This window comes from Manacus vitellinus, unplaced genomic scaffold, assembly GCF_001715985.3.
Source record: "Manacus vitellinus isolate BGI_N305 unplaced genomic scaffold, ASM171598v3 scaffold_18_pilon, whole genome shotgun sequence".
Classification (NCBI taxonomy): domain Eukaryota; kingdom Metazoa; phylum Chordata; class Aves; order Passeriformes; family Pipridae; genus Manacus; species Manacus vitellinus.
The window spans coordinates 12,533,874-12,548,022 of NW_021939324.1; the positions used below are offsets into that span (position 1 = coordinate 12,533,874).

General features: G+C 38.5%; 1 protein-coding gene across 2 annotated transcripts in view; it reads right to left on the reverse strand.

Moving 5' to 3' along the window:
• Window positions 1-14,149, reverse strand: part of MAST4 (microtubule associated serine/threonine kinase family member 4) — a 131,648-nt gene that overhangs the window by 45,702 nt on the left and 71,797 nt on the right. For both annotated transcript variants that reach the window (XM_018070406.2, XM_018070405.2), the window contains 4 exons: window positions 11,975-12,053; window positions 6,078-6,235; window positions 2,923-2,998; window positions 2,052-2,261 (listed from right to left, as the gene is read on the reverse strand). In XM_018070406.2, coding sequence (XP_017925895.1) covers window positions 2,052-2,261; window positions 2,923-2,998; window positions 6,078-6,235; window positions 11,975-12,053 — 523 coding nt within the window. The remainder of the gene's footprint in view (window positions 1-2,051; window positions 2,262-2,922; window positions 2,999-6,077; window positions 6,236-11,974; window positions 12,054-14,149) is intronic.

Here is a 14,149-nt window from a genome sequence, read left to right on the forward strand (position 1 = left end):
GAGAACTAAGAAACTGACACTTAAAAAATAATTAATATGGACAAATAAGTACTTTTCATATAACACATTATATTTTTTATTTAAAAACAGGAAGCTATAAATACTGCTCTTAACGTAAGTACCACAATTTTAAAAAACATCAAATATCTGAGATGAATTAATCTGCAGAGTTTAAAAAAGGAAAAAAGAAAAAGGCACAAATGCTATCTAGCACTCTGCAATAGATTTCAAAAGAACCTTCACTGGATAGAAGCATAACTCAGAACATTATCAACTAAGTCAAATAAAACTCTTTTGTAAACAAAAGACTTGCCTATTTTAACCACTAGCAAAATGTAAAGCACGTCTGTAGAGTTTTGTGAACAGTTAAGTGCATAAGTGAACAAAACTTTCAATACATATTACATTTAAGACGGATGGAGCAGGAAAACATTCAGGTCCACTTGACCTTGCCCTTAGAATTATAAAAATGCTGGCTGAACCAAGCTGCTCAAACCTCAAGGGAGTCTTCCCCTGGTTATGCTTAGTGCCAAGTAGCTGCAGGCAATGCAACTTTCTACTGATCGTTGCAGCTGAGAACTAACAACAAATAAATAGCATGAATCCATAGCACAACTAATTGGCCAGAACCAAGTCATGTAAAGAAAAAGTTTTTGTACTGTCATATTATGCCATTAACAAGTATGCAGTGGACTCAAAGGTCTGAATATTTTAAGGTATAATGTCTTTGCAGAAGAGGAAACCTTTTCATAATACAGAATTATCATCACAGAACATGACAAAATGAGCGTTTGGGTAATTTTTTTTAATAATGCACTGCTTTATATGCAGATTGAAGAATAATTTGCTGGAGCTTTTTTTTTAATGGGTTTTGGGGGAGGTGTTAATGAGTGAACATATACACTAAATTTCACTAAACATGTAGCCATTTTAAAGGCTATATTGTTAACAATTATAACAGTGGTTCAGTGAATCTTAGCTTAGACATGCTTCCTTGTATTTTGACATTATCAACTGGCCAATTATGTCTACAACTTGGCATCATAAAAGTACGATCGTTTCACAAGAAGGTCACTGGTTCAAACCCTCCTCTTGACTAGCAAGCAACCTCTATGCACTTTTAATGTTTAAAAAAACAGGGTTTCAATAATCCAGAAATAAATCACTGATGTCTTAAGTTTTTCATTGCTGTATGAAGAGAAAAAGTTTAAAATACACCAGTTGCAGAAATCCTATTTACTCAGTAGAAGTTAACAAAAAAGCAGCACAGGAAAAAAACCAAAACCAAACCAAAACCTTTAGCAACTGCTTTTGCATTCTAAAGAAAACAGAAAACATAAATGAAGATGGGCACCGCATCTTAACATCAGTTGGAAAATTTCAAGTTAATATCAAATCTGCTGGTCTATCAGATTAACTTTGGTTTATAATGTACTATCAGGTCCCACACAAAAAAATGAGTATACTACATGCCTCACTCACTGTTTTAAAAATTATACATTAATAAACTGCAGCGACTTATGTCAAAGTGCATTTGTTAAATTTCAAGTTCTTAATTCATTTAGCTTGTCATTCTATGAAAGTTTCAACACTTTAAGAAATCACATTATTTCTGTTAACGAACAGTTCAATTACGAAAGGAATGTTAGAAATAAATAATTAATTAACTTCTTGCTAATGAAAAGCTAGGGGTTGCTGACTGCTTTCTCAACACAGCAGGCAATCAGTAGGGTTGATAAAAAGCACAGTGTGTATGTTTCCTCATTTATTTACAGTAAATGGAATAGCAAGCATTCTCCTTTGGGGCTTATGCACACACCTCTGTAAGCAATTTATAACTTGCATTGCTGTTGTTTCTGAAATCTTTACAACCCATCTATTTCAGCTTATCATTTCTGTAGTGGTTATTATGTAGACTAAAAGAGATATGAATACAACTTTGACAACTACTTGAGTGAACAGTCATGATTCATGACACCATTCAAGACAACTCTAAGGCAAACAGATTTAACCCATTTTTCAAGCAAACATAACAGTCTCATGGCTCATACCTCCTGTAGCAATTTGTCTAATTTCTGCTGTAATTCAATGAAGTATCGTGATGTGATGAGGCCCTGGTGAGATTTATCCAAACAATCTCGAGCCAGTTCTGTGATCTGATGGTGGGTAAAACTGAGAACTCCATCTGCCAGGGGAAGGATGTTCTCCGGAGAATAATTCGTTATAATGTCCTGAAGCTTCTCTTCCATCTGAGCTGTGGCCTATAGACAAGTAGTTATGCAATACATTAAATCAGCTTTACAAGAAACTAACAGCCTAAAAGCTTATTTCTGATTCTAGAACATTTCTGTACTGCCTAAGAATTTACCTAGCTGGAATGCATGAAATGACTGATGCCAAAAAACCAACTAATCTTGTGATGATCTCTAAAGAGAACCAAAGGAGCACCCATAACTGTGAAGAGAGAGGGAAGGAGGGAGGAAGGGAGGAAGAACTCGTGCAGTCTCCTTTGTTCTGTTAAAACTGCAGATACTACAGACAAGAATATCCTCCTTGCTTTCATAAAGGTTGTTCCACAAAAATATTATACTGGGTAGTTTGAATGAACAACTGACTAATTAAAAGCACCACAGGCTCACAGGTCCTGCCAAATGTGTCTGCAGGTTCCTAGATGTCTGCAGGTTTTACAGAACCAACTGTCTCGTTCTCACAGAACTGCCAATGCTTAAAAAAAAAACCCCTCAAAGATATTATTAAAAAGTAATCCCATACAACTTCATTCATATCTGAAACTCTGAGATGAGTGAGTTGTTCAAACTTCAGATTGTTGCTCAACTGCTCTGAAAATCCTGACAAATCTCTCTTTGTATTTATAGGAAGAAATACAAAGAAATTTCTTCCTTTTTTACACACGCACATTACCTTTGGGAACCTTTCTTTGTAGACATGGTTCATCATAATTATTTCATTGTCACAGCAAGCAGGAGAACGTCCAGGGCTGCAAGTAAAGCAAATTATCCCTTTACACTTGTCTCAGCATGAACTTTAGTACAGTTATTATATTTTTATATGATTTATTTGCAACAGAAAGCAGAAGCTTTACTGAAAAGGTCCATTCTCTCATCAGTGTACGTTTGGTTCCTTTCTCCTATTTCTGTCGAAATCCTCACAATTATTTAATATACTTAACATCTAACTGCTATGTTATTTTTAGTTTGTACATATATTTCAAGACAGAATCAGTTTTGCAACACCTCTGAACATCATCTTTTTCTCAGAAGGGCAGCAGAGATGTATTTAACTGTTAGTTATGGTTATACCTGCTTAGATACAATCAAAATAGCATGATCTTACCAAGAATTCTAGCAGCTACAAGAGACAAAGTCAGCAATGGGTTTGTTTGCGTTTCATTTGTTTTTTTTAAACAGATAATTAAAAAAAATAAAATCAAAACAAATTACTTTCAGTCTGACTAGCAGATAAAGGCAGTAACTTCCTACAAATAATGTCATACATATGCATGAGTCCATCAAAGCCAGGGCATTGTGCCTGGATACAAAGCACAAGACTTTGACAAAAAGAATCCATAAAAGATACCCATCAATTTGGCTAAACTACAAAACTACTTTTTGCTAACATGAGCCTCACTGTCCACTACAAAGCCCTTTAAAAAAATCTCAATCTAAATTTCCTGTGTTGGTGACACTGGCCCATGCAGTCTGACCTAAAAGATGTGGAGCAGAAAGAAGACTCAACACAGGGGGCAATCCTCTAGGAGTGATTTTATCAAAATACATTCATAGGTGTTTCTTGCATTAGCAGAATTAAAATTTTTGGGAAAGAGGAACCTCAATCCATCCCACTTCTACTAGTTTGATACCAGGGCCAGCAAGAGACGCCCAGAGCCTACAGGGAGATCACAGGTTAGCAGGAGAGCACCTGAACAGCAGCACAAGGAAATCCAGCCACTTCAAGCATTAAGTCAGCAGTATGTTCATCAAGGCTCAACTTAAGTACCTCTATGCAAACGCACAGAGCATGGGGAATGAAGAAGAGGCATTAGAAATGCACACATGCCTGTAGGGCTTTGGTCTTACTGGCATCACGGAGATGTGGTGAAATGGCTCCTCTAACTGGCCTGCTGGAATGGAAGGATATAAGTTCTTTAGGAAGGACAAGCATGGGAGATGAGGAGGGGATGTCACTCTCTAAGTCAGTAACTAGTTGGAGTGCATGGAGCTCTGCCTATGGACAAATGAGGAGCTGAGTGAGAGAGAGAGCTCATGACAAAACAGCAGGGCAGAAGCCATCCAGGAGGTTCCTGGAAGGTGTTGCTGTTAACTTCTCCAAGTGATGTAGAGGTCAATGAGGAGAGGTGCTATGCTGGACCTCATTTTCACCAACAAAGTGGGGCTGGTGGGGAATGTGAAGCTCAAGTGCAGCCTGGGTTGCCATGACCATGAAATGGTGCAGTTTGCAATCCTTAGGGCAGCAAGGAAGGCACACAGAAAACTCTGGTTTTCAGGAGAAGACCAGAGGCTTCGGCCTCTTCAGGCCTTTAGTTGTTACAGTACCATGGAATAAAGACTTGGAGGGAAGAGTAGCCCAAGAGAGCTGGATGATATTCAACGGTCACCTCCTCTGAGGTTACGAGTGATGCATCCCTATAAAGAGGAAGTCAGGCAGAAATGCCAGGAGGTCTGTCTGGATGAACACAGAACCCCCAGACAAATTCTAACACAAAAAGGAAACCTACAAAGGGTGGAAGCAAGGATTGGTAGCCTGGGAGTAATATAGGGAGAATGTCTGAGCAGCCAGGAATCGGGTTAGGAAAGGGATGCCATCCAGAGGGACCTTGATAGGCTTGAGCACTGGGCCCATGTAAACCTCATGAAGTTCAACAAAGCCAAGTGCAAGGTGCTGCACCTGGATTGGGACAATCACAAACATGGATACAGGTTGGGCACAGAATGCACTAAGAGTAGCCACGAAGAGAAGGACTTAGGGGTGTTGGTGGGCAAGAAGTTACAAATAACCTGGCAATGTGCACTCGCACCCTAGAAAGCCAGCTGCATGAAGCAGTGGGGCCAGAATGTCAAGGGAGGTGATTCTCCCCCTTTATTCTGCTCTCCTGAGACTCCACCTGGAGTTTTGTGTCCAGCTCTGAGGTCCTCAGCACAGGAAAAAGACAGACCTGTTGGAGCAAGTCCAGAGCAGGGCCACAGAGATGATCAGAGGGATGGAACACCTATCCTATGATGACAGGCTAGGAGAGTTGGGGTTGTTCATCCTGGAGAACAGAAGACTTTGGGGAAACCTTACGGCAGCCTTCCAGTACCTACAAAGTACTCCAGGGGGTACAAGGGGGCCTATAAGAAAGCAGGAGAGGATTTTTACAAGGTCATGTAGTGAGAGGACAAAGGGTAATAGCTGCAAACTGAGGGCAGGCTTAGATTAAATATTAGGAAGAAATTCTTTACTGTGAGGGTGGTGAAATACTGTAACCCAGAGAAGTTGTGGATGCCCCATCTCTGGGAGTGTTCAGGGCCAGACTGGATAGGGCTTTGAGAAACCTGGTCTAGTGGAAGGTGTCCCTGCACATGGCAGGGGGGTTGGAACAAGATGATCTTTAACGTTCCTTCCAACTTAAATCATTCTGTCATTCTATAACTGGCTCTGGCTTTCTAAAAGGTCTAAAATTAACACTAAACTTTGTCTCAAGATAATCACAATGGTGAGTCCTTTTACTAATATGGACAATCTGTTACAGATGTTCACAGACAAATCCACTGAGGACAGCATAGGTACATAAACTCAGAAAGGGAATGCTACAATCAGATGATTAATGACTAGGTCACCAAGACAGTGTCTGCAGGTTAGTTGCCCTCACATTAAGACCTGTTTTAACAATATTTACCATTGAAGTAAGTCATGATCAAAACTAGAGTAAGTATTTAAAAGGACTAATCTGAATTCAGCCTCAGTTACAAACTTCTGTATGTAAACACCTCCAACGTAGGATGCTCCATAATTTGTGGATTTAGATCCAACTCCTATTTGCAGATACACAAACTCACCTGAGACTTCGGGACCGAGGGCGCATTGCAGTGGTCCTGCACCTGTTATCACTGGCAATGCTCTCAGTGGTACAGAAATGTTTAGACAAAAAATGTAGTTCATCAGGTGTCGGTTGGTATGGTAACTGATGTAGTTTCTCTTGGGATGAGCAGGATGACTACAAGAGTAGAACAGAACACAAGCTTCTATTAGAGTGAAAAAAAAAAACATTTTGAAGACCACATTTGGTGCTTATAAATAAAGTCATATTATCTAAAAACTATAGTTACTGTTTCTCATGCCTGACTACTAATTTTAAGAAGAAAATAAGTAATTAGCCTCAAACTCACAAACTAAATATAAAGTATTAAAAAAACCAAAACTCTAGTCCCAGAAGAAAGAGACATCGCACTTCAAAAGTTTAAATTTCCTAAGGCAAAGGTGACATCTGATGTCAGTAACAACCAACAAAAGATAAGAACAGTTAAAATGGAGTCTGCTGAAATTTAGGTATTGGAATAGTGTAAGTATGATAACTGTAGAGTACAACTTACTGTCACAATGCCAATTGTAAATCTTCACAATAAAAGTATGTCATTAACCATATTTAAGGCATTACTAATCCTTTTAAAAATAAAATTAAATACAATATAAACTCTTGCTGAAAAAACTCATATGTTAATCTTTTCTAAAAACCTGTACATTGAAAAGTGAGAGAACTTAATACATTTATCAAGACAGGATATATGGTTGACAAAAAGTGAAAGCCATCCACTCAGTAAAAAACTGGACGATACAGAGAGGTATGAAACTGGAAGTGGTACCACAATAACTACCTTTGCAAGATTTCATGTATACAGTTGCTTTGCATGAGCAGTGTAGATCATCATACTACTATATTTTACTGTCTTTTATGCACTGTGGCTAGCTCCCTGAGCCATGTTAGATGCTTGGAGGGTAGAACTTTGAAATTTCTTCTATGAGCCTGGATCTGATACTCTTGTAAAGAACACGAACATAGTTCAAGACATCACAAGCAGCTTTGTTAATGTGGACTGACAAATGTAAACAAGAGAAACGCTCTATTGTTTCTGGTATCAAAACTAGTTTCCAAGATGGTTGATTCTCAAATATTCTTGTATGACTGCACAAAGCTGTCTTGTACCATGCAGACATTCCTTTTATTTTACCTGCAGTAGGGAAGAAGGTTAAAAAATTGGACATCTTTCTGGAGCTCTTCAGTCTCCAGCTGATTTTTCAAGAAAATTAACTTCTTCTGTGCATCAATTTTCATGTGCAGATTACTGCTTATCTGATTTCTCAGATAAGAGATAAGATAAGAGATAAGATAAGAGAACTGAACACCAAGGCTCCTTCCTGGGTACTCTTTTATTGGAACCAAACACAGCAAGAGTTTCTTTGCTGTATCATTTCTAGTGAGGGAAATCAATAACTTTCGTACTGTACAAATACTGCCCTACACTGCTACAGTTAGTAGGTAATATCCAGGCTGGTAAGCACAGAGACTATGAGGTCTTTTTAATCTCCTGGCAATTTGCGCGGTAAAGGCTGAATATATCCTAATTCTTAGAAGCTCAAGAAAGTGTTCTTATCACACTAGATCTCAATAAATCACCCCTTAAAAGCAAAAAAAGAAGAAAATCCACTGGTGGAAAAGGTCAAGCAGGACATGGGAATGTTTTACCGCATCAGAACAAGCTGAACTTAGCAAGATTGTGTTACCTCACTTTGCCGCGGGCTAAAAAGCATGCACATCAAGAATTTACCACAGTTCAGATGACAGGGAGTAACCTGTCAAGTTACAGTAACTCATGCATGGAATTCTGCCTTCACACATTACCATGCATCATTCAGTATGCAGCATAGGTAAGTTTTTTCTTATCTCAACTATAGCAGCTTGTTGCAGTTAACCTCACAGCATAATTCCTACAGCCAAGATCAAAAATACTCTAGCACAGGGAAATTTCCCAATAAAAAACATCACAGATGGCTACTTCTATAAAATCATTCTCTAACTCTTTGGTTTCAAGGGATTCTGGGAAGATCAGTAGGAAATAACTCATATCACACCTTCTCTCAAAAAAGGTATCACAGAGTTTAGATCCAACAGGATTGAAGAGAGAATCTTCCTAATGCTAACCATTCTCAGTTGTATCAGGACCATCAAAGGCATAAAGTGCATTTTCTTGGTGATCTGAATTCTGATCACAGTACAAATCCAAATTCTCACAGCAAAATTCTTTAGAAAATGAGCTGTCCTGGCATTCTAGAATGTCTGCTCCAAAAATCACACAAGACTTAAAATATTTTTAATATGTACAACCACAGTGCATTATGGAAATGCAAACTGTTCTTCCAACAAAGAACTGCATTTTGCAGCCAGTACCAGCTAAAGCAACCCCAAAGTCTCTTTTTCTACCTCCTTTTCCTACTTCCTCACCCCAATAAGCTTCCAAGAGTATAATCTCCTGGTAAAGATATGCAACTGTGTATTCTTTCAATTTATCAGTTTTATAGACTTGCTCTTCTAGAAGACCCAATCATCTCAACTGTATCTCATAACTGGCATGATCTGATCCAACTTTGCTGGAATATGACACACTACGAGCTTTTTTCAATTGAATAATTTAGCAGAAGATATTTTAATTTCCACTTTGTTGTAAGAACTGGTATATGTGGTACTTGCACCACTTCTAAACCCACACTTATCCATTAAGTGGGTAATTCCATCAATCTCTTCACTTTCAATATTAAAAAAAGATAAACAGGCTAACAAGAAATAGTGAGCTACACTCACCTAAGCATAACTGTGGTAACTACGGACACTTCAGCCCTGCTTTAACTTTCAGTTGCTTGTAAAGAACAAAGTTCTGCTCTACTGTGATGTGTAAAAACTATTTCTGCTCTCTGGTTGATACATGTCTAGATGAATGTGAATTTTATTTATATACCACTGAAACAGGAGTGTTCTGTATGTACCCTCAGGCTGTTATATGAAGTGATCTCTCATTGCCTCTAAGAATTAGTAATAATGTGGAGGAGGCTGCACAGTGCTAGCTCTTCCAGATTCTGAAAAAGTATATGAAATCAATTAGATGGGTGCACTTCTAGTTTTGATTTCATGATTCACATATATCATCCAGTTGGTAAAAGAAGAAAGTGAAAAACATCTCTACTAAGAAATAGTTAAGAAATAGTGATTAGATTTAGAATTCAAAGGTTGTCCCAGTGCTTTTGCAGGGCTCATAAGCATCAGAGGATTCTAGGGCAAAACAAAACAAAATGCTAACCATGAGATACTGTAGATAACACAGTTACGCACAACACGTTACAGCCTAAGAACCACTCAAGACCCCCAAAGCCTTCTGATCCATTTCCAAAAAGGTCTGGAAGAATGGACTGCACACGGTAATAATTTACATAGAAAGCAAGAAACCTGCCTTCAGGGTGGGGCAAGCTTATCTATAAAAAGGTACCCCCCTCCCAAGCCCAAGGACACCCCCAGAACCCCAGACATCCCATCAGCTTGACTGATGCTGAAATCAGGACTGGTGATATCTTTCGCTTTCTTTTTTCCCATCTTTCTTTTTCACCACACCCCTTTTTATCCAAAATCCACTGCCATGTGTTTGTACAGTAGGTCGGGACTAATATACCAATTTCCACACCAAGTGTGTAATTTACTAATAAAACTTTGAGTTTTTGTGAACTGTCAGACTTTTTTCATTTCTTTTGACCCAGAGCATCTACAAGTCTTGGGTGCTCCTTTCCCCTTAAGGGTGCGACATCACAGACACATATGGCATGAATCTCTACTGCTGTTTTCTTCAATAAAATTCATATGTATTTATTGGAAAAACATTATTTTCACAAGTCAGAAAATGTCTGTTCAGTGCTATGGAAGACATCTATTTAATATTTAATTTTATCTATTTAATCTATTTAATACACTATCTTTAGTCAAGAAAAATCATGGGATAAGTCAACAAAGGTATATTACAGAAGTTAAGATATTTAAGTCCATAAATGACAGTGCTATACTTTTTTGCAAGAAATGCAAATACCATGTAAAATTGCTTCACATTCCAGGATGACTACAGTATCTAGTAAACTTAAGTACATGAATTAGAATTACCATTTTAAAATTGAAGATGACAAAGGAAAAGCTATGAATATGGACAGAAAATTAAAACTGAGTTTTGGTTTGTGACACAGCTTTTAATTTCATTTCTAGTACAAGTCTGTTTCTTATAACAACAATGATGTTTCTATGACTATTACTTTTATCTGATATAACCTCCTTTACAATATATTTTAGGTGAAGAACGCAGCACTTTTGATCTAGTCCCCGTGACAGGTGTACAAAATATGCCCTATGGAAAAGTGGTTAAGGAATTAATGTGAAACCAAGGAATTTACTTGGCAAAAGCAAAAGCTACCCACAAAGGAAAGCACATGTCAAAAATCAGTGCTGCTGAGGAAAAGTTCTTGAGATACAAGAAATGGCTCAGTTTGCTTTAAGATAGATAGAATTGTCTTCCCAGAAGTCTTTGTGGAGAAAAATATAATAACAGAGACTGAGGGGAGACCTCATTGCAGTCTAAAACTTCCTCGTGAGGGGAAGAAGAGGGATGGGCATTGATTTCTTCTCTGTGATGACCAATGAGGGGATCCCAAGGGAGTAGCCTTGAGTTGTGTCAGGGGAGGTTTAGGTTGGATATTAGAAAGAGGTTCTTCACCCAGAGGGTGGCTGGGCACTGGAACAGGCTTCCCAGGGAAGCGGTTACAACACCAAGCCTGACAGAGTTCAAGAAGTGTTTGGACAATGTTCTCAGGCACACGGTGTGACTCCTGGGGTGTGGCCAGGAGTTGGACCTGATTATCCTGGTGGGTCCCTTCCAACTCAGAATATTCTGTGATTCTGTGATAACATAAAATGATCACGTTTCATCATTGTACAGAATGTTTAACACAACTGTTTCACAAGAGAAACAGACCAAACCATGGGAAGAGAAAGCCTACTTTATTGTAAAAGAAACAGCCTAAAAAAAGATCCGGTATCATCTGTTCAGTAGTAATACGTATCATTCATAAAACATAAAAAACGAGGCTAAATATATAAAACATTGAAGAGCCACAGCTGGATCTACGCAGTCCAAGCCTTTTACTGCAGAAGATGGTACGTAACTGTCAAAATATCAACTATTTGCTATTTCTGAAGAAGGTTTCCTCCACAACTCTATCGCCCCAGTCTTTCAGGTGTGACTATGACAACAAACAGCTTAGTTCCAGGTTGTAACATGGAATACAACGTCCAGGTTGTATTCCTCTCCAGAATAGAGATGAACAAGACGTACAGACTGATACTTCTCCCACGGCCCAGCTCCTAAGTACTGAAGCAGGATATCATGCACTCCTGTGGCATGTATCACAAGTCAAATTGTACATGTATGGCAGTGGGACAGACAGAAAATCACATTGAAACAATTGCTCTAACAGGCAAAAATTAATAAGTTAGACTTATCTCATTATGTGTACTTCATCCCATCTTAAGACAGCAGTCTAACCCAGGATGGATGAATCATGTTACAGAGTAGTTTTTTTTATCAAGGCAGCCTCACTTAAGACTCGATACCTACCACACGGTTAAAATAAGGCAGATCAAAAGGGGGCAGTTAAACATTACTCACTGCCAGAAAGTATCTCTAAGCAAAGCATACATTGCCTAAAGTTTTCTCCTATTTCAGTGAAGTAAAGCAGTTTCATATCACATATTAATTCCAAGTCTATTAACCATAACAAAACCTACATTGTCTTCTTCTAAGAGAAGCATACTATATTTGAGAAGCTGAAGCACGTAGGAGAAATCTACCAGTACAGCAAAGTGGATACTTACAGAAACTGTTGAGCTGGGTGTATTTGTACCATAGCCAGAAGAAGGGAGGGAAGCCAAAGACCAGCGGCGACCATCAGTCCTGTTATGAAACTGAGGTTAGTCAAATGAACACTGCAGTACTCTAACACAGAAACATCTGTGGAAGTATTACTGTGCAAAACTGCATTCCAAAATCATGATGCAAACAGGGTTTTTATAAACAGTATACTTTCACAAGGGACCACAATAAACAAGCATTTACCAAGGATGACTTAGGCTTACAGATTATTTTTTAGTGTGTTTTTCAAATTAAAATTCTATCGAGATGAAAAAACCACAAAGTGAATGAACAGCTCCACAGAGTTGGGGTCTAACTAATACACACAGAAATGGACCACAAGGAGTTTACAACTCTTTAGGTCCATCAGACGAAAATTAATAAGCAAATTAAAAATCTTATGAACAAATGCAAACTATAACGCTTTAAACCAGAGATAGCCATCACAGTCTGCTTGAAATACAAGGGTAGAGTGTTCTTAAGTGGCATCAGTACAGGATACCAGCAAACTAGCAGGCTAATGTCAAATAGCTGTAAAGAATGATTAGGTAAAACTAAACTTGTTAAATGTTAATAGGTAAATCAGGAAAAAAAATTCTGCAGCAAAAAATCATGCTCACTCAGAACAAAAAAATAAAATACATATAAAAAATTATAATCAAAACCAATTTATGTTCTTCACAGCCTGAGGTGAGCTACACAATAGACAACACAGAACTTGAACATTCAAAGTCGCAAACCAAATAAACAACTATGGGAGTCACATTTGGATCTTTGAGAAAGTAACAATTACCTGTCATTTCGATGTCCATGACTGGAGTACAATTGTATCAAATATGTTAAAAAAAGGCAAAATAATACATAAATTTTCAATGTAAGTTTTTACTAACATGAAACATAAGTTTTTATTAACAAGCAGTATGACTGGAAAAGAGAATCAAAGATCTGTTTTACAGCTAGTACAAAGATGATTTTCAAGTCTGAGTTACACAAAGAGTGTAATTTTGAAGAACAGAAGTCATGTCAAATCAGGAATCTTAAACCTCTTGATGCAGCTTCCCTTCCTTAAAAAACTTTCTAAAAAACCTCCTTGCTTCTTTCCAATCTAAGGTATTATTTCTTACTACCATTTATCCATCCACAGACTACAATCAAAGCTCTGGGACTTTGAATACATGAAGTGTGAGAAAAGAATCTACAGTGCAATATTAGTATTAAAATATGAAGAGCATATGTGCTAGAGGGATTACTGATTGTATCAAATACTGAACTCTGAAAAAAAAACTTCCTCCACTTCCATAATTTCAGTTTTAATTCAATAATTCTTCTCCCTTCTTTCCTTCACCCAGATATATAAGACACTTCCAGATGAGTAAATGATTCCAAAAGTAGTTTTCTCTTCATTTGGCTTAGCTAAAGCTGTTCACAGTTAAAACAAGAATTTAGACAGTATTTAAAAATGGGTGAGACATATCTATTCGGCAGCTGGAAGAGAGAAAGTACTTCCTTGCTTAGTAACTCACAGTGAACAAGGTTCCTGCATCACACAGAAAGGCCACAAGAGTGGGAATGGGATATCACAGAAAGTTATCTGGGAGACGAAGGTAAGAGAACAGGAGTCATCCATAAGGGATGACGAGGAAGAAAGGGGAGCAAGCCTGCACAGCATTTTCAGCTGGACTCTGATACTTGACTTGTCTCTGCCCTAGAGTACAGTATTACTCATTTTCTCGCAGCTCTAGAAAGCAGATTTTGTCACCTGCCCGTGGGTTTGTGGGTGCCAGACTCGTACGTACCAGCAGAAACAGTGGCTTCCAGAGGCACAGGCTATTCCTGGGCACTCATGACTCGACCAGATATGGGCAGAGAAAGCTGACCCTGCTGTTTGTTGCCAAGGTCCTGGGGAAGGCTGCCTTGAGCTCTGCGTGGCAGAGGCAGGCAGCATGGCTGAGGACCACCTCCCTGATGCAGTCCCCTTTGCTGTGGCAGTGTAGCATGGCCAGCAGCTAATGAGAAGCAGCTACACTGGGAAAATACTTCCCAGGAGGCTTCCAAACCATTTCCTTTTCCTCCCTCTCCCTTTCTCACACTTCCTCATCTTTATGGTATCCCCACTGACTGGTTGCAGTGGATGGAAA